We start from the raw sequence: 23804 nt of genomic DNA, 5'->3' as shown, positions 1-23804 counted from the left end.
GCATAAAGCGCTTGCGTAAGTTCACGACGAACCCGATGTTTCACAGACAAACACTGCTGTTCCTATTGGAATCATGTTTAATGATTATAACAGCAAATGGCTAACTGACCATCCGCTCACAGAACAAACAACTAGGCTGAATGACTTTTGGAGCCCCTGATCGATCAGCTGTGTTGCCCACAATGCAGTGGTTCCAAAGTGGGCCATCCCATCATGTGAAATTGACTTGGGTTTGTTTACCAAGCAAAGTACAACAGGAAACCGTAGACTAGAGTTACGTATCTACTGACTCTGGATTTGCAACCCTTGGTTTTGTGTATTTTCACATTTCCACTTGACAGAGGAGCACCAGTTTCTACTGCTCTCCGGTTTGTGTGGTCTCCTGCTGAGTGAGACAGAATGAAGTTGTCAGTTGTTCTGCTGGCACTCGCGCTGGCCTCTGCGTTTGCTGCAGAGGGTAAGTTACAATTTTTTTATTAAATTAATTCATGTCCATTACTCTACCCGTGTGCTGCCAAATGTTTGTATAATTCAGCTATTGGTAGCCTACTGCTTTGGGTAGTTACTTAACGTGCTTGCCCAGTAACCATACTTCAAGCCCAGCTTCGTCTGTTCAAAAAATATGTGTGGTCACACTAAGTTAAAGGACTGAGTAACTACAGTTGAATACCTTTTATATAAAAACAACGTCTGTAGCTACTATGTATGATGACCACTACTTTGGGCATTCATATAAGGGCCTCTGTCAATGTCTAGCCTACATTGCTGTATCAGAATGTTGTTCTAAGGTAACCACTGTTTTTGTGTCATCCCTCCTGTGCAGAGTCGTGTGTGGGTCGCTGTCACAGCTTCAACCCCATGGCCAAGTGCCAGTGTGACTCCATGTGTCGCTACTACAGCAGCTGCTGCATGGACTTCGACAGTACCTGCCCTAGGAAGAGTAAGAAAGATGCTCTGCTTCTCATGATATTATGGCTCCCTGGAAATTATGATCTTATGTATATCATATTTATAACGGATGTGTCTGAAATGGCACCCTATTTAATTTCTAGAGCACTACTTTTGACTACTTCGGGCCCGAAGTCAAAAGTAGTGGACTATAAAGGGTATAGGATGCCATTGTGGACACAACCAGGGTTAGTTTAATGAAGTTTGATCAAGTAAAAAAATGCCACATAGAATCAAAGCACTGTCCATATAAAGTTTCTAATATAAATCTGTGGCATTCTCTCCTCAGTTGCCCGCGGTGACACATTTGATGCCCCAGAGGACGATGTAGTGAACACCCCCACTACAGCAGTGAACACAACTGCTGTCCCCACCACCACCCTGGCCCCGACCACCACCACCCATACCCCCACCCTCCCCCCTGACCCAGAGGCAGTGCCCTGCAGCGGGAAGCCCTTCGACGCCTTCCTCCAGCTCAAGAACGGATCCATCTACGCCTTCAGAGGTGAGGGGGAATGTGTAAGGGCAAATACCAGAAAAGTTCTTGATGCCATTGACTAGTGACCTGGGGATAATTCCAACGCCCGCAATCCAGTAAAAAATATGATTCCAAGAATACGTTTAGTCATTCTTTTCAATAATCCGAAATCAAATAAAAAGAGCACGGTTGAAAATTGCCTGTGCTCCTAATTAGGTATAGGTATGATATGAATAGAACACAAAACATTCAAAATGGCTCCTACATTGTAGCTGCAAGTCTCAAAACAATTACATTTTCATAAATGTCCAGGGAGCCTAAATAAAGCATAGCTAGCTAACATTGAACCTGGTTGGTTAGCTCCCAGCCGATTCATGCAGGGCAGTAAACGACATGATTTGGTACTGTTCATTGTTGTTTAACTAGCTAACGTTAGCTGGCTGGCTTGTTAGCTAACATTAAGTGTGTGACCTTACACATTGTTTACCTAGTTTCGTTCATTGTTTACCTAGCTAGCTACATGTCTTACGCTAAAGTGTACTGTTAGCTAGCTAGCTAACATTAGCTGGCTGGCTCCCTAGCTAGCATTACGTGTATGACATTATTTGTATCCCAGAGCCAATTGCTTTTCTAGTTAGAGCCTAATGTTATCTAGCTAACATTGAACCTGGTTGGTTAGCTGCCAGCAGATTCATGCTGGGTAGTTACCACACACACCCACTCAGTCAATCTTAAATGAACAATTGTTTATTAATAGTTAACTGGAGAGGTTCCAACAAACTTGATGCACCATAGAGCTCCTGACATATGTGTACTATCAGGGAAGTCCCGTTAGATCTCTTATAAACTGCTTACAGACGCGTTACATGGGCATGATTTATCTTATTCATCATTCTAAATTCATTCATCATTGACGTTTGGTTCATGCATGTGACCAACCAATATCTCACGATAGCCAGATCAGGACTTAATAACACAAGGACCACTCAGAGTATGCTATTCTGTTCTTCTGAAATATACTACATTTTCTTCATATCATGCTTTTTTAGATGTTTCTTTTTTAGATGTATTTTTCTGGGAAGGTGTAAGCTATATTACATGGCTTTATTAGACTCTTTAAAATGTAGATGTTCCAAAGGTCTGCATCAGTAGCTTGTCGGCTATGTGTGGAAGCCAGGAGATGTTAAATGTGTTTATATTAAAGTTTTTTGCTTGACAATCAAAGGCTGACAAAATTTTGTGACCGCCACAACCCTATTTATTAGGAATTATTCTTAGAAAAGTGCCAATGTATTCGGCGAGAGGAGTCATATTGGAAGAGTGATCTGGGACAAAAGTACAACATTCATTGGCAATGATTGCACAAGTGACACCTAGACCTTCCAAAACATAGTCAAGATCATCTCTGTTTTGCAGAGCCAATTTACGCAATTTTTTTTAGCATTGCCAATTTTCTCTACGTCTCTAGATCTCCAGAATTTGGTCTAGGGCACATTGTTGGTCATAGTCTTAAAAGGCATGTTTTCTTATTAATGCTATAGTGAAGTTCACCACTTAACCGGACCCAACCAGGGCTCAGCAGGACACTCATTCCACAATGACCATCTACTTCTGGGACTCTACTCCGGGCCGGCATTGGACCCTTTTGCTCAGGGCTCCTTCTAGTTTGCCTCAGGCCACAAACACATTTGCACCTAAATCATTCCATCTAACCCATAATATATTAATTGCCTCACTTACATAGTTATAAACATACTAAAAACTAGCTTAAGTCAATTAGTCAGTTGTAAAAAAATGTGTCAGTTTCCAACAATCCCTTTTCTGGATCAATTATCACTCACATGTTCCACACGACCTAGAAACCACATTGACTTCACAGGGAAGAGAGAGAACACATTATAACAGTTTCAGACCAACCTTGATAAGAATGAGATTGGGACAAGGTTAGCCCAAGCTACAATCTAGTGGCTATCCTCACATTTTAGGAGCATCGCTCTGTCTCTAGAAGCCTTGCCTTTCCAATTCATAATTAGAACTATTGATAAATTATCCAACCTAAATTTAGAATGACAGTCCTTAGTGCTTCACGTTGGTTCTCTCACCTGAATTTTAAGACGCTCAACTTAACACACACCAATACAGGCAGAATGTACATTTACATACATCTTATATTTCTAGCATTCATTTTTCTCATCACGGCCCCCATTTGTGGTAATGACAGATTGGTATCTAAATGCATTTGTAGTCTAAATGACTATACATTTCACAGTGTACAGACCTCCACAAACAACCTGTTACTGCAAAAAAAAATGTTCATGGACAAGCCTAAATCAATTACGGGCACAGTTGACCACCCCCTTCCTTCATGGCATTCATTCTTCAGGCATCTTAATTTTCTTCTTCAGATAGTTTTACAGTTCATCCTCCCAATGGCACACATGTTGAAAGTGGATGGCCCTTGATAATTTCCCATTTTACCCGAGCCACCACTGTCCTTTACTGTCCATTATGTCTTGTCCATTTTCCTACCAGTACGTACACGAGCGGCATGAGAGCAGTGTGGACGGGATCACTCTCCATGCTCTCTGGTAATTCCCCCTTTGGGCACATGACTCACATCGTGATTCATGCGTCCCCCCAAAAAACAACACTGCCTGTTAAGTAAAAAATTAACAAATCAAATTAGAATTATAACTCTTTTCTTGAAGAAAATAATTGTATCCCATAAGATAATAGTAAAATAGACTAGAGACAGGTGTCCCTCATTCAGAAGCAGCACTCTCTCTCTGTCCTTCTCATTGTCCGAATCACACATAGGACTATTGCTAAATTCTAACCTTCTTCCTAATTATTAGTGTTTCCATATTACATCTAAGTGTCACCAAATATTCTTAGCCGTTCTAGTAAGGGTGGTCAGGCCTCACCAGAAAGTCAGATCAGAGGTCAGTCAACCCATATTAAGTGAGTGTTTCTTTCCCTGTACCTCAGACATTATTTAGAAAGCTATTTCAAACATTACAAAAATGTTGTGTATCAGGTTTACATTGGGTTTTTCAGTACATTTATTATCAAGAGAATGTACATGTGTGCAACCAAAACTCGGACAATAGATACTTCATAACATTACATTTTTGTGCTCTTTGTGCATCTTTTCCTCAGGAAGCCTTTTGAAGGGAGAGGTCATTGATAAACATGTCCAAAAAAACTTGGTAGTAGACTGTCACGACTTCCGCCGAAGTTGGCTCCCCTGCCTGTTCGGGTGGTGCTCGGGCGGTCGCCGTCACCGTCCTACTAGCCACTACCGATCCCTTTTTCGTTTGTCTGTTTGTTTTGTCTTATTAGTTTCACCTGTGTGTATTTTAGTTTAATTAGCGTCCTTATATATAGTAGGTTGTCCCGCCCTTGTTTTGTGCGGGATTGTTTTTGTTACTCTGTTGTATGGTGGTTTTCGTGTGGTTATTCTCCGGACTATTTTGGTCCTGTGTTTGGGCTGGTCTATTGGCGTGACCGTTTTTGTGCGCCGGAGAATAAATTGACAATCTACTGAACCCTGCTCTCTGCGCCTGATTCCACCCACCACTCCTAGTAAATCGTGACAGAATCCCGCACCTGAACAATGGAATCAGCAGGAGCAGCCGCGTCTCCTCTCCCAGCGATGGAGGAGAGGGTCCTCCATCACACCAGCGTGCTTCACATGATTGGTTCGGTCATGGACCAAATGATGGAGAGGATGGATCGATGGGAGAGGAGTGGCCTTCCCACCTCATCTCCAGGACCCCCTCCTTCAGCACCTCCTGTTCCTGCAACCACATCTGGCTCCGGAGCTCTTCGGCTGACGCTCCCACGGGAGTATGACGGAACGGCGGCTGGGTGCCAGGGTTTCCTTCTCCAACTGGAACTATACCTGCTATCGTGCGTCCTGCTCCCTCCGGAGAGGAGAGCGTGAGCGCCCTCGTCTCCTGCTTGACTGGGCGAGCCCTCGAGTGGGCCAACGCAGTGTGGAATGGTCCGGACTCTGCGAGGGATAATTACCCAGAGTTCACCCGCCAATTCCGAGCTGTGTTTGACCATCCACCAGAGGGTCGGGCGGCGGGTGAACGGCTGTTCCACCTGCGTCAGGAGACGAGGAGCGTACAGGACTTCACCTGCGTTTCCAGTGGTGTTGGGAATTCCCTGGCTAGCTCAACACAACCCGGTGATTTCCTGGCGACAGGGGGCTTTTAAGGGGTGGTCAGAGGAGTGTTCAGGTAAGTGTATAGCAGTTGCCGTTGGTGCGACTACGGTGGAGAGTCCAGACCAGGTTTCCACCGTGCGCATTCCCTCTGAATATGCTGATTTGGCTATTGCCTTCAGTAAAAAGAGGGCGACCCATTTACCACCCCATCGTCGAGAGGACTGCGCGATAAACCTTCTGGAGAACGCTGCACTTCCTAGGAGTCACGTGTATCCATTGTCCCAGGAGGAGACGGTAGCGATGGAAACATATGTTGCTGAATCGCTGGGACAGGGGTACATTCGGCCCTCCGCATCACCCTTCTCCTTAAGCTTCTTTTTTGTGAAGAAGAAGGATGGAGGTCTGCGTCCGTGCATTGATTATAGAGGTCTAAATTCCATCACAGTGGGATTTAGTTACCCACTACCTCTCATCGCTACGGCGGTGGAATCATTTCACGGGGCACGCTTCTTCACAAAACTGGACCTGAGGAGCGCGTATAATCTGGTCCGTATCCGGGTAGTACCGCGTCATGCCATATGGGTTGAAGAATGCTTCAGCCGTCTTCCAATCCTTCGTAGATGAGATTCTCCGAGACCTGCTCGGGCAGGGAGTGGTAGTGTACATCGATGACATCTTGATCTATTCTGCCACCCGCGCGGCGCATGTGTCTCTGGTGCGTAAGGTACTTGGGCGACTGCTGGAGCATGACCTGTATTGCAAGGCGGAGAAATGTGAGTTTTTCAAACAGTCCGTTTCCTTCCTGGGGTATCGTATTTCCACCTGCGGGGTGGTGATGGAGGATGACCGCGTTACAGCCATGCGTAATTGGCCGACTCTGACCACGGTGAAAGAAGTGCAGCGGTTTTTAGGGTTTGCCAATTACTACCAGAGGTTTATCCGGGGTTTTGGTCAGGTGGCTGCTCCCATCACCTCACCGCTGAAGGGAGGACCGGTGCGCTTGCGTTGGTCAGCAGAGGAGGGCAGAGCTTTCAGTCGTTTGAAAGAGCTGCTCACCAATGCGCCCGTGTTGGCGCATCCGGACCCCTCTTTAGCGTTCATAGTGGAGGTGGATGCGTCCGAGGTGGGGGTCGGGGCCGTGCTGTCCCAGCGCTCAGGCGTGCCACCCAAGCTCCGCCCGTGTGCTTTCTTTTCGAGCAAGCTCAGTCCAACGGAGCGAAACTAAGACGTGGGGGACCGGGAGTTGTTAGCTGTAGTCAAGGGTCTGAGGGTTTGGAGACATTGGCTTGAGGGGGCGAAACACCCTTTACTCATCTGGACTGACCATCGTAATCTCGAGTATATCCGGGCAGCGAGGAGACTAAATCCACGTCAGGCTAGATGGGCCGTGTTTTTTACCAGGTTTCGGTTTACCATCTCATACCTGCCAGGCTCCCAAAACACCAAAGCCGACGCGCTGTCCCTCTATGATACCGAGGAGCGGTCCGTTGAGCCAACTCCCATCATTCCACCGCCATGTCTCGTGGCACCGGTGGTATGGAAGGTGGACGCTGAGATAGAGAAGGCCTCACGGTTAGAGCCGGCCCCCCCTAACTGTCCAGTGGGGACTCAGTACGTGCCGAGGGGGGTCCGGGATAAGCTGATCCGGTGGGCTCATACTCTCCCCTCCTCGGGTCATCCTGGCATCGAGAGGACAGTGCAGAGTCTTAGAGGGAGATACTGGTGGCCCACGCTGGCTAAAGACGTGACATTTTATGTCTCCTCCTGCTCAGTGTGTGCTCAGAGCAAGGCTCCTCTGCCTTGCTCCTCGGCCTTCTGTCAAGGGACTGAAGAAGCATACAGTGCTGGTTTGGCGCGCCCTTCATACTTTTTACTTTCTATTGAATATGCTATTGTCCGGTTGAAGTATTATAGATTATTTAGACAATTGACAACCTGTGGATTAATTACAAACATCGTTTGACATGTTTCGAACTTTACCGGTACTATTAAGATGTATTCATGTTTTGACCACCTTTGAGCCAGTGGATTACTGAACAAAACGCACCAACAAAACTGAGTTTTTGGGATATAAAGAGGGACTTTATCGAACAAAACAAACATTTATTGTGTAGCTGGGACTCTTGTGACTGCAACCAGATGAAAATCTTCAAAGGTAAGTGATTCATTTTATCGCTATTTCTGACTTTCGTGACTCCTCTACTTGGTTGGAAAATGTGTTTATGCTTTTGTAAGCGGGGTGCTGTCCTCAGATAATCGCATGGTATGCTTTCGCCGTAAAGCTTTTTTGAAATCTGACAAAGCAGCTGGATTAACAAGAAATTCATCTTCAAGCCGATGTATAACACTTGTATTTTTATGAATGTTTATTATGACTATTTCTGTATTTTGAATTTGGCGCTCTGCAATTTCACTGGATTTTGTCGAGGTGGGTCGCTTGCTGCATGCCTGCGCCAAACAGGTTAAATGTCTATTATTTGAAGATTAATTTATAAAATACATCAGCCAATTCAGAAGGGAAGAGAAACTTCGGAGTTTCTCCACTTTGGAGTTTCTCCAAATCATTGGAGTTTTGGAGTTTCATTGGAAATCATTGGAAACTTTGGAGTTTCTCCAAATCATCAAAACTCTAGTAATCCATGTCATGACTTTACCTCCTGGGTGAGGATCAGAGAGAGACCCCCCCCCACCAGAGAGGAAGGGGGGAAGTGGGGAAAGTTTGCCAGTTTAATGACAGTCTTAAATACCTTGTAGGAACTCTCTCTCTCGCTCTGCAGAAATTAAAGTAAAAAATCAATTTGATACCACGGAGAGATTTTTCAGTACTGTAACATCAAAAGGTTGTACATTGAAATAATATTTCTAACATAAATAATGTGGGAAATGGTTGGTGGGGCTCCAAACGATAATCATGTCAAACCAGTTGTTGTTTGGTAATATCATTAAAGACATTATAACGGAAACATTTGAACTTTAAATCACACATGTAAGATACCAAATTAAAGCTACACTCGTTGTGAATCCAGCCAACATGTCAGGTTTCAAAAAGGCTTTTTGGCGAAAGCATAAGATGCTATTATCTGATGATAGCACAACAGTAAACAATGAGAGAGTAGCATATTTCAACCATGCAGGCGCGACACAAAAGGCAGAATAAAATATAAAACATGCATTACCTTTGACGAGCTTCTTTTGTTGGCACTCCAATTGGTCCCATAAACATCACAATTGGTCCTTTTGTTCAATCAATTCTGTCCATATATATCCAAAATGTCAATTTATTTGGCGCCTTTGATCCAGAAAAACACAGCTTCCAAAATTGCGCAACATCCCTACAAAATATCTCGAAAGTTGCCTGTAAACTTTTCCAAAACATTTCAAACTACTTTTGTAATACAACTTTCGGTATTTTTAAACAGGAATGGTATTCATAGCGGATTTTGAAAAGGCATTTGTTAAGTAAGAGTGGATTTTATTTATAAATGCCTGGATTTATAAAAAAGCCTGTCTGATCAGGATGAACAATACCTGGTAAAACCCTTTTAATTCCGAGTCCTATGCATTTTGCTAGTATTTTTGCGTCACAACACTGAAGTGTAAGAGGCCTCCAGTTTTTTTATTTGTAATTTCCTTAAGGGAGCGTTATAGTTTGTATAGTGATTACCTTTACGGTCCATTGAGGTACTTAATGGTGCAGCTGTATAACCTTTTGAGGATCTGAGGACCCATGCCAAATCTTTTCAATCTCCTGAGGGGGAATAGGCTTTGTTGGTAATGTGGACACCAAGGAACTTGAAGCTCTCAACCTGCTCCACTGCAGCCCCGTTGATGAGAATGGGGGCGTGCTCAGTCCTCCTTTTGTCTGTAGTCCACAACCATCTCCTTTATCTTGATCAAGTTGAGGGAGAGGTTGTTGTGCTGGCACCAGACGACCAGGTCTCTGACCTCCTCCCTATAGGCTGTCTCATCATTGTTGGTGATCAGGCCTACCACTGTTATCATCGACAAACTTAATGATGGTGTTGGAGTCGTGCCTCGCCATGTAGTCTTGAGTGAACACGGAGTACAGGTGGGGACTGAGCATGCACTCCTGAGGGGCCCCAGCGTTGCGGATGTGTTGTTACCTACCCTTACCACCTGGTGGCGGAACCGTCGGGTAGTCCAGGATCAGTTGTAGAGGGATGTGTTTAGTCCCAGGGTCCTTAGCTTAGTAATGAGCTATGAGGCCATTGTGGTGTTGAACACTGAGCTGTAGTCAATGAATAGCATTCTCACATTGGTGTTCCTTTTGTCCAGGTGGTTTCTGGTATAATGGTGTTGATGTGAGCCATGACCAGCCTTTCAACGCACTTCATGGCTACAGACGTGAGTGCTACGGGTCGGTAGTCATTTAGGCAGGTTACCTTAGTGGTCTTGGGCACGTGGACCATGGTGGTCTGTTTGAAATATGTTGGTATTACGGACTTGGACAAGGAGAGGTTGAAAATGTCAGTGTCACTTGCCAGTTGGTCAGCGCATGCTCGGAGTACACGTCCTGTTAATCCATCTGGCCTGGCGGCCTTGTGAATGTTGACCTGTTGAAAGGTCTTACTCACAAAGGCTACGGAGAGTGTGATCACACAGTCGTCTGGAACAGCTGATGCTCTCATGCATGCTTCAGTGTTACTTGCCAGCTCGCCTGGTAGCCTCGTGTCACTGGGCTATAGTTGGCTGTGCTTCCCTTTGTAGTCTGTAATAGTTTGCAAGACCAACCACACGCAACATGCATCGGAGCCGGTGTAGTACGATTCGATCTTAGTCCTGTATTGACGCTTTGCCTGTTTGATAGTTCATCAGAGGGCATAGCGGAATTTCTTATAAGCTCCCGGGTTAGAGTCCCGCTCCTTGAAAGCGGCAGCTCTACCCATTAGCTTAGTGCGATGTTGCCTGTAATCCATGTTTCTGTACTCCTCAATGCCATCGGAGGAATCCGGGAACATATTCCAGTCTGTGCTTCTACACCTGCATTGCTTGCTGTTTGGGGTTTTAGGCTGGGTTTCTGTACAGCACTTTGAGATATCAGCTGATGTACGAAGGGCTATATACATTTACATTTAAGTCATTTAGCAGACGCTCTTATCCAGAGCGACTTACAATATAAATACATTTGTTTTGATTTGATTTGTGCTAGCAAAACAGTCCTGTAGCTTAGCATCTGCTTCATCCTACCTCTTTCTTCTTCACTGAGTCACTGGTGCTTCCTGCTTTAGTTTTTGTTTTTAAGCAGGAATCAGGAGGATAGAATTACGGTCAGATTTACCAAATGGAGGACGGGGAGAGCTTTGTATGCATCTCTGTGGGTGGAGTGAAGGTGGTCTGGAGGTTTTTCCCCCATCTGGTTGCACATTTAACATGCTGAGTTTTCCTGCATTAAAGTCCCTGGCCACTAGGAGCGCCGTCTCTGGACGAGTGTTTTCCTGTTTACTTATGGCCGAATACAGTTAATTGAGTGCTGTCTTAGTGCCAGCATCGGTTTGTTGTGGTATGTAGACAGCTACGAAAAATACAGAGCGAAACTCTCTTGGTAATTAGTGTGGTCTACAGCTTATCATGAGATACTACCGCAGGCAAGCAAAACCTTGAGACTTCCTTAGATTTCGTGCACCAGCAGTTGTTTACCGGAGGCCGCTGTTCTATCCTGCCAGAAAAACATATAACCCGCCAGCTGTATGTTATTCATGATTTCGTTCTTCCACGACTTGGTGAACATAAGATTTTAAGTTTTTTAATGTCTAGTTGGTAGGATATACGTGATTGTAGTTTGTCTATTTTCTTAACGATTGATTGTACATTGGCTAATAGGACCAATGGTAAAGGTCGATTACCCTCTTGGTGACGGATCCTATCAAGGCACCCAGATCTTCGTCCATGATACCTCTGTCTCCAACTAATGATGGAGATAAGGGCCTTGCCGGGCGTGTGAAGTAAATCCTTTATCGTCCGACTTGTTGAAGAAAAATAATTCCTCCAGTATGGGGTGGGTAATTGCTGTCCTGATATCTAGAAGCTCTTTTCGGTTATTAGACATGGTGGCAGAAACATGTATAAATAACTTACAAAGGGACGATTTTAGTTAGTTAGCTAGCCACCGGAGGACAACGACACAACGAGATGCAACAATTCAAGTTTATTCTGTAAATTACGTTTGGCTTGTAATTGGTGTGAAGCCAGTCCAAACGGGCTTCTCTTGACACTTTTTGTTTTGGTGCAACAGGACCATTCACAGTTGATCTCACTCAGTTTAGCCCAACGCTGATTGGCTATTATTTTTTCTTTTTTTCTTTATCAAGAGACGCCAAATGCTCTCTGGTTTCCATTGCATTCAATGCTGCAGGCGGCAACAATGTCATACTCTTTTTGATCAGACAGTAACAGATAGATGGCCAACACTCGCTCGGATGCTTTCTCCGGTGAGATACATTCAGCTTCTTGTGAATTTAAGGAAAATTATGAAACACAGAGAGATAAAAGATAGATTTCTTTATTGGTCAACTTTTGGTGGAAGCCTGGCTTCCCTTGGCACCCATGAATACACACCACTGATCTTTCGGAACGTAACGTTGTCAAGCACAGGTGCAAATTCTAGTGAGAACTGCCCATAATCCAAACCAAATCCACAATTACATACACAGCAGTGAACCCTGTGAGAGGCAAACAATCAACAACTTATTTGGTTTAGACAGCGATTGTTTCGGCAGATACCTCTGCACATCCATTCTTTGTCTCTTTTACTCACTGTGGTAACCGCGTCCAGTTGGGTCCATCCATCTCAAAATGTTAAACTTGAATTCAGGGGCAAATACCCCAAAAGTCATTGATGACACTCACTACTAGGGACCTGAGGATAATTCCAATGCACCCCCCCCCCCAAAAACGAAAAAATACCTTATTTTCAATAATCCAGAATCAAACAAAAAGAGTATGGTTGAAAATTGTCTGTGCTCCCAGGTACACTAGTTCCCACCCACACAATCCCCTGGCAGCCATATACAGTATAACTAAAGCAGACAAATCTAAATCAAGGGGGAGCAGCCAGGTGCACAACAGGTAAGAACAGGGAGGTGTGAGGATGAAATTAATAGAACACAAAACATGGAAAATTGGCTCCTACACTATCTGCTTCTTTATGTCTACATTTTCACTGCTTCTCTGTTTCACTTTTTTTCCCTCTCTCCCTCTCTCTCTCTCCATTCTTTCTTCTCTATGACTTCTTCTGTCTCCCTGTCCTGGTGAGAACAAACATGCTGTCTCCTACAGGTGATTATTTCTTTGAGCTCGATGAGAGGGCGGTTGTCCCCGGTTACCCCAAACTGATCTACGACCAGTGGGGCATCAGAGGACCTATAGATGCTGCCTTTACTCGCATCAACTGCCAGGGCAAGACCTACATCTTCAAAGTAGGCTACCACTTTTCCCACCACTCACAACACTGCCATAGTATCCTACATCTTCCCCACCACTCACAACACTAATACAGTGTCTTGCATCTTTAAGCTACCACCTTTCCTCACCACTCACAAAACTGACACAGCGCCCTGTTAAAGGGATAGTTCATCCCAAAGTCAAAAGTATGTCAGACGTTTTCACATCTCAAAAGTAGTGTTAAGCAGTGCTTCCCAAACCTTTCCTCATGTACCCCCAGCCAGTCTACTGCTTTTATGTATTCCAGAACTAGCACAGCTGATTCAAATGGTCACATCATCATCAACCCCTACATTAGTTGAATCAGCAATGCTAGTTCTGGAATTAAGAACAAATAACTGGGCTGGCTGAAGGAGAGGTCTGGGAAACATTGGTCTAAACTTGAGCTGTTGTCTGCTGGAATCAATCCCAAATTAACAGGAAAATATGGCCTATGAAACTAACGTTGACTATTTAGTTTGATTCATTGCTTTGCTTTGCTTTCGCTTGTCTCCTCTCAGGGAAATAAGTATTGGCGTTTTGAGGATGATGTTCTGGATCCCGATTACCCTCGGGACATCTCTGTAGGGTTTGAGAAGGTTCCAACTGACGTCGACGCTGCCTTCGCCATACCAGCACCCGGTCACCATGGCAAAGAGAAGGTCTACTTCTTCAAAGGTAACATACACACACTTGGCACAAACGTCAATTCAAGGTCTTGTACACATTAGTTCAGCTTAATTTAACTGAAATGACGAGGAAACAATGTTGATTCAACCAATGTGGGCCCAATGGGCAGAATACTGGTAATCTGTGAAACACCTGAAACATAGTGTACTGTGATGAAACCCTTGAGGGGATTAATCACTTAACTTGAACTGACTTCCCAGAAAACCAAAAATGGTTCTGTGAAAGTTCCCAGAACTTTTGTTAGGTTGCGGCAAAGTGGATTTGGAGGGCCAGTAGGAGGCACTCCTTCCTCTGGTCAATAAATAAATAAATAATGTAATATGATGTAATACTGTATATCCAAATGCCACAGGGCAGTGATTGGGGACATTGCCCTGTGTAGGGTGTTGTCTTTCAGATGGGACGTTAATCGGGTGTCCTGACCCTATGGTTACTAAAGAGCCCATGGCACTTATCGTAAAAGTAGGGGTGTGAATGAGAACGTGTTCTCAGTCAACTTACCTGGTAAAATTGACCTGGTAAAATAAGGGTTGAATAAATAAAATAAATGAATAAAAATTCTCATAACACAAAAACTGTCCTGTCGTGATGATGATTATAACATGTTTGTATAAAACATTCGCCTGATGTTCCTATAACACATTTAGTCTGTTCATTAAAAGTTCCCAGAATGTTTCATTAGGTTGTGAGAACAATCTGGTTGTAACATTGTGGGCACATCACAAAATATAAGTTCCCAAAACACACAAATATCCAGTTGTGCAGATGATTCTAAAATATTTGACGGTGCAAAGCAAATTCACCTGCTGTCACAAGAATGTTCCTAGAACACATTTCATCTGTTCTCTAAATGTTCAGAGAATGTTTCTTTAGTTTGTGGAAGCATTGTGTGGTAAGACACAAGGTTACTAAAACACTAAAACTGTGCAGTTGTTCTGACATTCAGATAAGGTTTCTATCAGGGTGCACAAAACCTTCCTAGGTGTAATATGTGTCCGTGAAACTGCTCCTTATCCCTACAAGTGACCTAGCCTAATACATATAGAACACATTTAATCTGTTCTTTAAATGTTCAGTACATTAAGTTCAGTACAGTTCAGTACAGTACTGAACAGTAATGTTCAGTACAGTACAATGAAGTAATACAACCTTATATTACCGAACAAAAATATAAATGCAACATGCAACAATTTCTAAGATTTTACTGAGTTACATTTCATATAATGGAATCAGTCAATTGAAATAAATTAATTAGGCCCTAATCTATGGAGTGATGGTTGCTGATAATGGGCCTCGGTTACGCCTATGTAGATTTTCCATTAAATATCTGCCTTTTCCAGCTACAATATTCATTTACAACATTAACAGTGTCTACAGTGTAGTTCTGATCTATTGTATGTTATTTTAATGGACAAACAAATGTGCTTTTCTTTCAAAAACAAGGACATTTCTAAGTGACCCCGAACTTTTAAACGATTGTGTAAACAGCAACACCTACCCCGTAAGCATTCCTGTCTCTTCTATAGATGTTATATATCTTTGTATTGGTACTGCTGTATCATCAAATGAATTATTTAAGTGAGTCTGAGAAATGGCTAATATGTGACACGATTCAGGAAACTAGGCGTATGTTGCAAGTCACAACTTCACAGGAGAGCCATTTGAATGTAAAAAATTATTTTTTATCATAATGCGTGTTTTGGCAGAAATGCCTTCTCGAACATATGAACTTTCATGTGCCTTAGTAACAAACTTGTATGCCATCTGTAAATACAAATACAATTGTTAAATTACGAGCCTTGTTGGTTAAACCACAGAAAAAGTAAACAACCTTCCCACTTGCCATGATTGGCTGAGATAATGAGTGAGTTGGACATGCCGAGAAATGAGTTCGGATTGGGCTGCCATATAGAGGGCTTCTCTCTATTTGAGCTTGTCAGTCTGTGTTGGTAATCCTGTTGAACGCGTCTTTTTTTAAATGTATTGTTGTCACGCTCTGACCTTAGTTAGCTTTGTTTTCTTTATTATTTTGGTTAGGTCAGGGTGTGACGAGGGCGGGATGTGTGTTTTGGCTTGTCTAGGGGTTTTGTATATCAATGGGGTTTTGGCATTGTCTAGGTAAATGTAGGTCTATGGTGGCCTGAAATGATTCCCAATCAGAGACAGCTGTTTATCGTTGTCTCTGATTGGGGATCCTATTTAGGTTGCCATTTCCATTTTGGTTTTGTGGGTTATCGTCTGTGTAGTTGTATGTCAGCACTAGTTGTTTATAGCGTCACGTTTGTTTTGTTAGTTTTTTTAAGTGTTCTTCGTTAAATAAAAGAAGAATGTATTCCAATCACGCTGCGCCTTGGTCTCCTCGATACGACGAACGTGACAATTGTGTAGTTTAGCAGCATGAGTGTTGCTCTCCACTTTCTGGAGGATCAAGTTTTGAAATCAGTGGAATTAGAGCTAATGAGATGGAGAAAACACCTGTCTCCGGATTACATCCTCAAACTAAGGGCAACCATGATATGGCATTCCCGACAGGGAGACGTGGCCATCATGCAGTCTAGCGTTAGCTAGCTACATTTTCAGATATTACACATTTTTAGTTTTGAAAAATTGGTTTTATTTCAAGCTCAAGTGTGCTGTTATCTAAATCAAATCAAATTTTGTTTGTCACATACACATGGTTCGCAGATGCAAGTGTAGAGAAATGCTTGTGCTTCTAGTTCCGACCATGCAGTAATATCTAACAAGTAATCTAACCTAACAATTTCACAACAACCACCTTATACAAGTCTAATGGAATGAATAAGAATATGTACATAAAAAATATATGAATGAGCGATAGCCGAACGGCATAGGCAAGTTGCAGTAGATGGTATAGAGTACAGTATATACATATGAGATGAGTAATGTAGGGTATGTAAACATGATATAAAGTGGCATTGTTTAAAGTGGCTAGTGATACATTTATTACATCAATTTTTCATTATTAAAGTGGCTAGAAATGAGTCAGTATGTTAGTTGGCTGGCTCCCTTACTGACGTTATTATTCATATCCCAGAGCCGTTTGCTTTTCTAGTTAGAGGCTAATGTTATCTAGCTGATATTGAACCTGCTTGGTTAGCTCCCAGCACTGTGGCATTGTTGGCACTGTGTTCATTGTTATTTAACTAGCTAACATTAGCTGGCTGGCTCGTTAGCTAACGTTATGTGACGCATGTACAACACCGGTTCAATATGCCCAGTGTCAGTAATTGTCTGCAAAAAAAGCATAATGAAATTGTTGCCAGCAGCGCTGGTTAGGCTGTTTTCATGTTATCCATAGGTAAACAAATTATCGGTCAGAGCGTCAAGTGTGCACTCCGAGAGTGAAACAAGATGGGGGGGGCTAAAGCTTAAGAGAGTGTGAACGATACTGAATTGGGTGTAGACCAAAAAGAGCTCTTCACTAGATACCAAAACATTCAAAGGCCATTTTTTCAAAAGTGAGTTTACAAGCTGACCAACTTTCAAAGCAGAATTACTTTCCCGTTGTTCCTCAAATGCAGTGTATGATATACAATTTTGAGTCTCTACTTCTATTCATTGTAAAAAACACAATTTTCAAATGTTGCTACATAAGACTGAATCCAGGTGGTGAGTGACATATATGAATAGTATCTGATGCTAGGAAGTTATTTATTTCATTAAACTTATTTCTAAGGCTACATACAGTGCATTCATAAAGTATTCAGACCCTTTCCCCTTTTCCACATTTTGTGATGTTGCAGCCTTATTCCAAAATAGATCAAATTCATTTTTTCCTCATCAATTTACATGGAATTATGACAAAGTGAAAACAGGTTTTTAGAAATTGTTGCACATCTATATAAAAAAAACTTATTTAAATAAATTTGCAGACCCTTTGCTATGAGACTCAAAAATGAGCTCAGGTGCACCCTGTTTCCATTGATCATCCTTGAGATGTTTCTACAACTTGATTGGAGTCCACCTGTGGTAAATTCAATTGATTGGACATGATTTGGAAAGGCACACACCTGTCTATATAAGGTCCCACAGTTGACAGTGCATGTCAGAGCAAAAACCAAGCCATTGGGTCGAAGGAATTGTCTGTAGAGCTCAGAGACAGGATTGTGTCGAGGCATAGATCTGTGGAAGGGTTCCAAAAAATGTCTGCAGCATTGAAGGTTCCCAAGAACACAGTGGCCTCCATCATTCTTAAACGGAAGAAGTTTGGAACCACCAAGACTCTTCCTAGAGCTGGCTGCCTGGCCAAACTGAGCAATCCGGGGAAGAAGGGCCTTGGTAAGGGAGTTGACCAAGAACTTGATGGTCACTCTGACAGAGCTCCAGAGTTCCTCTGTGGAGATGAGACAACCATCTCTGCAGCACTCCACCAAGCGTAGCCTAGTGGTTAGAGCGTTGGACTAGTAACCGGAAGGTTGCGAGTTCAAACCCCCGAGCTGACAAGGTACAAATCTGTCGTTCTGCCCCTGAGCAGGCAGTTAACCCACTGTTCCCAGGCCGTCATTGAAAATAAGAATGTGTTCTTAACTGACTTGCCTGGTTAAAAAATAAAAATATATATTTTTTTTTAATTTAAAAAAATCAGGACTTTATAGTAGAGTGACCAGGGGGAAGCCACTGCTCAGTACATGACAGCCCACTAGGAGTTTGCCAAAAGGCACCTACAGACTCTCAGACCATGAGAAACAATATTCTCTGGTTAGATGAAAACAAGATTTAACTCTTTGACCTGAATGCCAGGCATCACGTCTGGAGGAAACCTGGCACCATCCATACGGAGAAGCATGGTTGTAGCAGCATCATGCTGTGGGGATGTTTTTCAGCGGCAGGGACTCGGAGACTAGTCAGGATCGTGGCAAAGATGAACGGAGCAAAGTACAGAGAGATCCTTGATGAAAACCTGCTCCAGAGCGCTCAGGACCTCAGACTGTGGCGAAGGTTCTACTTCCAACAAGACAACAACCCTAAGCACACAGCCAAGACAACACAGGAGTGGCTTTGGGACTCGTCTCCGAACGTCCTTAAGTGGCCCAGCCAGAGCCAGGACTTGGACCCCGATCTAACATCTCTGGAGAGACCTGAAAATAGCTGTGCAGCGAAGCTCCCCATCCAAACTGTCAAAGCTTGAGAGGATCTGCAGAGAGGAATGGGAGAAACTCCCAAAAGCTGTGCCATGCTTGTTGCGTCATATGCAAGAAGACTTAAGGCTGTAATTGCTGTCAAAGGTGCTTCAACAAAGTACTGAGTAAAGGGTCTGACTCCTTATGTAAATGTGATATTTCTTTAAATACATTTGCGAACATTTCTAAAAAACTGTTTTTTCTTTGTCATTGTGGGGTATTTTGTGCAGATTTATAAGGAAGAAAAACTATTTAATCCATTTTAGAATAAGTAACGTAACAAAATGTGATAAAGTCAAGGGGTCTGAATACTTTCTGAATGCACTTTAGCAGCACAAAGTAAATGGACCGTCCTGGGGCGCTCAAATATGTGCTCAGTCAGAACTTCTGGGACTGCTCTAGTCACCCTCCCAATGAGTCTCTTGCACCAGACGGCTTACTTCCGCATGTGAGACTGGAACTCCTCTGTCAGTTACAGATGGCGCTAAAGCAAAAACCTTATTGTAATTAACTTATAAATAAATAACAGTCATGGGTGCGTGTGACCTGATAAACCAATAAACTACATCCAGCAAGAGTAGAAGGAGATGGCACCGGAGAAGAAGGCAGACGTTTTACATGCCCCGAGCCGATTGTTTTTTTGTTTAATTATATTACGAACCCCTTTGGCCTTGCAGTCTAGGGGAGATGGAAACGAGACCCGTAACATATCTCATGCAAATAATAACAGTGAAAAGGAATAGTGAGAACAAAAAGAAATTCACAGACAACCTAAACCTACCGTCAAACACTTTAGGTTTATTTCAAACACACGGTAATGGGGTGTAATGGGAAAAAGCCCCTAAGCTAGTCTTACTGGGTAAAGAACAGCTAGCTAACTTACCAATAAAATACAGTGGGTGGTCCGCCCAGTTCTAACTTGGGTACTTAGACAAAGTTTTCCTACGGGTAATGTATGCCCAAGGGTGACTTGACTTGGTATCCCCTTTTCCCACCAACAAACAAACAGCCATACACCACAGCAATACATACTCACATGATAGCGGACAATGTGAGATGTAGGCGCAAAAACAAAAGAGAAAGCGCAAGAGACAACTGATTGTGATTGTGATTGGGTAAGGGAAAAGGTGTCTTCAGATTGGCAACTGATGACTGCCACCTGTTACTAGGCCAGAAGGAGAGAAAACAAATACACACAGGATACATGTATCCATAACACTCCCACCCTTAAAAGAGCAACCCTATAAGGATTGCGACCAAAGTATTTACAACGAATACCAACAAGTTCAATGAGCAAAGGCAACATAACGAGACATACAAAAATCATACATTTTTAAACACGAGACAAAGCATCTGCCAATACATTATCAGAATCCTTTTTGTGGCGGATCTCCAAATTATAAATTTGCACAATAAGTGCCCAACACAAGGCGCTGGTTCTGGTTGTACATACGGTGGAGAAACACTAAGGTGTTAAACATGTCAACATTCACAAGGCCGCAGGGCCAGACGGATTACCAGGACGTGTACTGCGAGCATGCATTGACCAACTGGCAAGTGGATTCACTGACATTTTCAAGTCTGTAATACCAACATGTTTTAAATAATGTAGACCAGGCATTAAAGGAATTTCCTGCGCAACCTAGATTAAACATTGTATGAATGTCATCACAACTGAGCATATTTTGTGTTTTGGGAACCTATCTCTTGTAATGTACCCACACTGTTCCCACAACCTAATTAAATGTTCTGGGAACCACCCTAATTTTTGCACCCTAATAAAAACCTTATGATCGGCTCAAGTGAACAGGTTTTGTGTTTTGGGAACCACAACCTAAATAAATGTGTTAAACTTTTTTATGTTCTTTAAAATTTTCTTGGAATGCTCTTGTAACATCAGGTGAATGTTTTTGGCACTGTAAAAGAAACATTGTATAATGTTATATTCACAGAACTGGGTATGTTCCCGGATTTCTGGGTTGCAATTTACATTTATTTATTTATTATTTAACCTTTATTTAACTAAATTAATTGAATTGCTTTAATAGACTTGAATTGATGTAACCGTTATTTTCTCCCTATACAGGGGACCAGTACTACCAGTATGAGTTTAAGCACCAGCCGTCTCACGAAGAGTGTGTGCGCTTGACTAAGTCGTCCCCCTCTGTGCTCTTCACGCGCTACACCGACCTGTACTGTGATGATACCTGGGAGAACCTTTTCACAATGCTTTTCCAAGGCCGTAAGACCCAGATGTGTGTGTGTGTGTGTGTGTGTGCGCGTGTCTCCGTGCGTGTGTGCATGCATGCTTGTCCGTGTGTTTCTGTCAAAGTGTCTTTAACTCTGCCTAATTTAAAGTAACTCCTACCGTCTCTTTTTGCAGTGCAAGGCCACAAAAAGGGCCCACGGTTCATCAATAAAGACTGGGTGGGGATCAAGTCCCCCATAGACGCTGCCATGGTGGGCCGTCTTTACATCAGCCCTAAACCCACTCCCTCCCCATCCCCCACCCCCAGGAGACGAGCCAATAGGTGGAGGAAGGACAAGAGGCGGGGTCAGAGAGGCAGGGCCAGACAGAGTCGCTCAGCGTACTTTGAGGATTTTTTTTTAGATGACCACGACTGGTAGGTTTAGTACTCTAGCCTAATGCAGTGCAGGCTTTTGTGCCATCCCAGCACTGATGACTGGTACTGTACTAACTCGTATCACACAGCAGCAACTGTGTCCACCTGATCTGGTGTGTTAGACCTGGGCTGGAATAAAAGCCTGCCCAACTCAGTGCTTTTTACCAAGTCTAATCTAAGGCCAATTATCTTAATATCTCTATATGTGATGATTTGATGATGTTTGGTTGTCCACACATTAGTGAGGGGTAAAGATATGGACCTTAAAGGAGATTTTAAGCTGACGACAGTGGTTTTGTGTGTGTGTGTGTGTGTGTGTGTGTGTGTGTGTGTGTGTGTGTGTGTGTGTGTGTGTGTGTGTGTGTGTGTGTGTGTGTGTGTGTGTGTGTGTGTGAGATAGGATGGCAGGAGGCTTCACATATGACTACAGTGACTACACCCCCACACACACTACACACGACAAGACACTGCCTGTCCAGAACGTCTACTTCTTCAAGAAAGGTAACAGTACACATGCACACACGCACACAGACAAACATAGGCATCCAACTCACACACACAAGCATACATACACACTCACACACCAGACCTGGGTTCAAATACATGTGTATGTGGCCCGAATCAACTACCTCTATTGGAAGTATTTGAAAGTATTTTCAAATAGTTTTCTCTAAAGAGCCTAAAATGTGAAAATATTTTGAAATACTTGTTTCAAATACTATTTTCAAATGCATGGGTTAAATGCATGTGAGACAGAGTACAGTGTGAGTATTTTCAAATACATTCCAGTATTCAACTATTTGTTTTTCAAAATAAAAAATATGTGAATACTTCCTTTTAAATGGATATAAAAGTAATTGAGATATTTGGACCCAGGTCTCTCTCTCTCACACACACACACACACACACACACACACACACACACACACACACACACACACTTCTTGTTCTGATCATCAGTTTATTTGATTGTTTTCTGCCACCAGATAAATACTACAGGGTGGATCTCCAGACCAAACACATTGACTTTGCCAGCCCTCCCTACCCACGATCCATTGCCAAGTACTGGCTGGGCTGCAAACAGGAGTCTGGCCTGGACAGAGAAGAGATAGACAGACATTACGAGCCAATGGCAGAAAAGAAATGAAAAGCGATAGACAATACAAGCTGATGATGACTTTTATTACAAAGTTACATAAGTTCAATATAGATGATCTAATCATAATGGTAGCGCACAATGAAAAACATACTATAGTAGTCATTCTTGCATTGTTTGTATTGACTAAAGATGGTCAACCTGATACATCAGTCTACACTGTCTATTTAGGTTGACATGATTAAATAAAATATTAATGATTTGTATCTTTGAGTTGCCTTGTGTCCTCTCTTTTTCTAATATATGGTTAATCAGTTTTTGGCACCCTATTTAAAAAAAAAAAGAATGTTTTAACCTTTAACTAGGTAAGTCAGTTAATTAATTAAGAGCAAATTCCTATTTACAACGATGGCCTACTCCGGCCAAACCTTAACCCGGACGACCCTGGGCCAATTGTGTGCCCCCTATGGGACTCCGAATCATGGCCGGTTGTGAAAGAACCTGGTTTGATTCCAGGTTTGTGTAGTGATGCCTCTAGCACTGAGATGCAGTGCCTTAGACCACTGCCCCACTCAGGAGCCTATTCTCTATATAGTCAACTACTTTTGACCAGGGCCCATTGGGCTCTGCTCAAAAGTAATGCACTATGTAGGGAATAGGGTGTCATTTCAGACACACTATAAGAAATTACCTCAAGTAGAGAGATTGGGCTTGTTTATTTTAGGTCCCTGGTCAAAGTATCAAAGTGGCAGCACAGAACCAGTTTAGCTCTGGCTACGTTCCAATTCTCTTCAATATCGTCCTTCCTTCTTTGCCTCCTATTTCCTCATCTCATAAATCATGTGAATGGGCTTGATTGGTGACAGCAGCATAGGAGGGAACCTAATGTAGAGGTCATGTGAGAGATTGAAGATTTGCTTTATCTCAATTGTTTTCTGTTTGGCCCTCTGCATTGTAAAGACATTTAAATAGGTGGTTGTGGGAAAGTGCACTAAGATGCCTATGATACCTGGAAAATACTCTGGTCTCCTTAAAGTGGAACAATGGCAAATTTAGGAAAATTGTTAAAGTACCTAAACCTGTCTGACTCAGTGTGCACCTCTCTCACTCAGGGAGGGCGAGGTAGAGCTAGAGTGCCTTCAGAAAGTATTCATACTCCTTGACTTATTCCACATTTTGTTGTGTCACAGCCTGAATTCAAAATGTATTAATT

The 23804-nt window shown here is 42.9% G+C and overlaps 1 protein-coding gene across 1 annotated transcript; it reads left to right on the top strand.

Annotated features, from left to right (window-relative positions):
- The first annotated feature begins 294 nt into the window (after positions 1 to 294).
- On the top strand, positions 295 to 22864 carry vtnb (vitronectin b). Its single transcript, XM_029629928.2, has 9 exons — positions 295 to 457; positions 824 to 940; positions 1238 to 1453; positions 12897 to 13036; positions 13562 to 13718; positions 20958 to 21113; positions 21255 to 21495; positions 21896 to 21996; positions 22482 to 22864. The coding sequence occupies exons 1-9, from the start codon at positions 400 to 402 to the stop codon at positions 22640 to 22642; spliced, it is 1347 nt and encodes a 448-aa protein (XP_029485788.1). The 5' UTR covers positions 295 to 399; the 3' UTR covers positions 22643 to 22864.
- Positions 22865 to 23804: the final 940 nt, after the last annotated feature.

The sequence above is a fragment of the Oncorhynchus nerka genome, linkage group LG23, assembly GCF_034236695.1.
Source record: "Oncorhynchus nerka isolate Pitt River linkage group LG23, Oner_Uvic_2.0, whole genome shotgun sequence".
In the NCBI taxonomy this organism is placed as follows: Eukaryota; Metazoa; Chordata; class Actinopteri; order Salmoniformes; family Salmonidae; genus Oncorhynchus; species Oncorhynchus nerka.
Note: the sequence above shows the minus strand (reverse complement) of the source record. Positions and strands in the feature narration are given on the sequence as shown.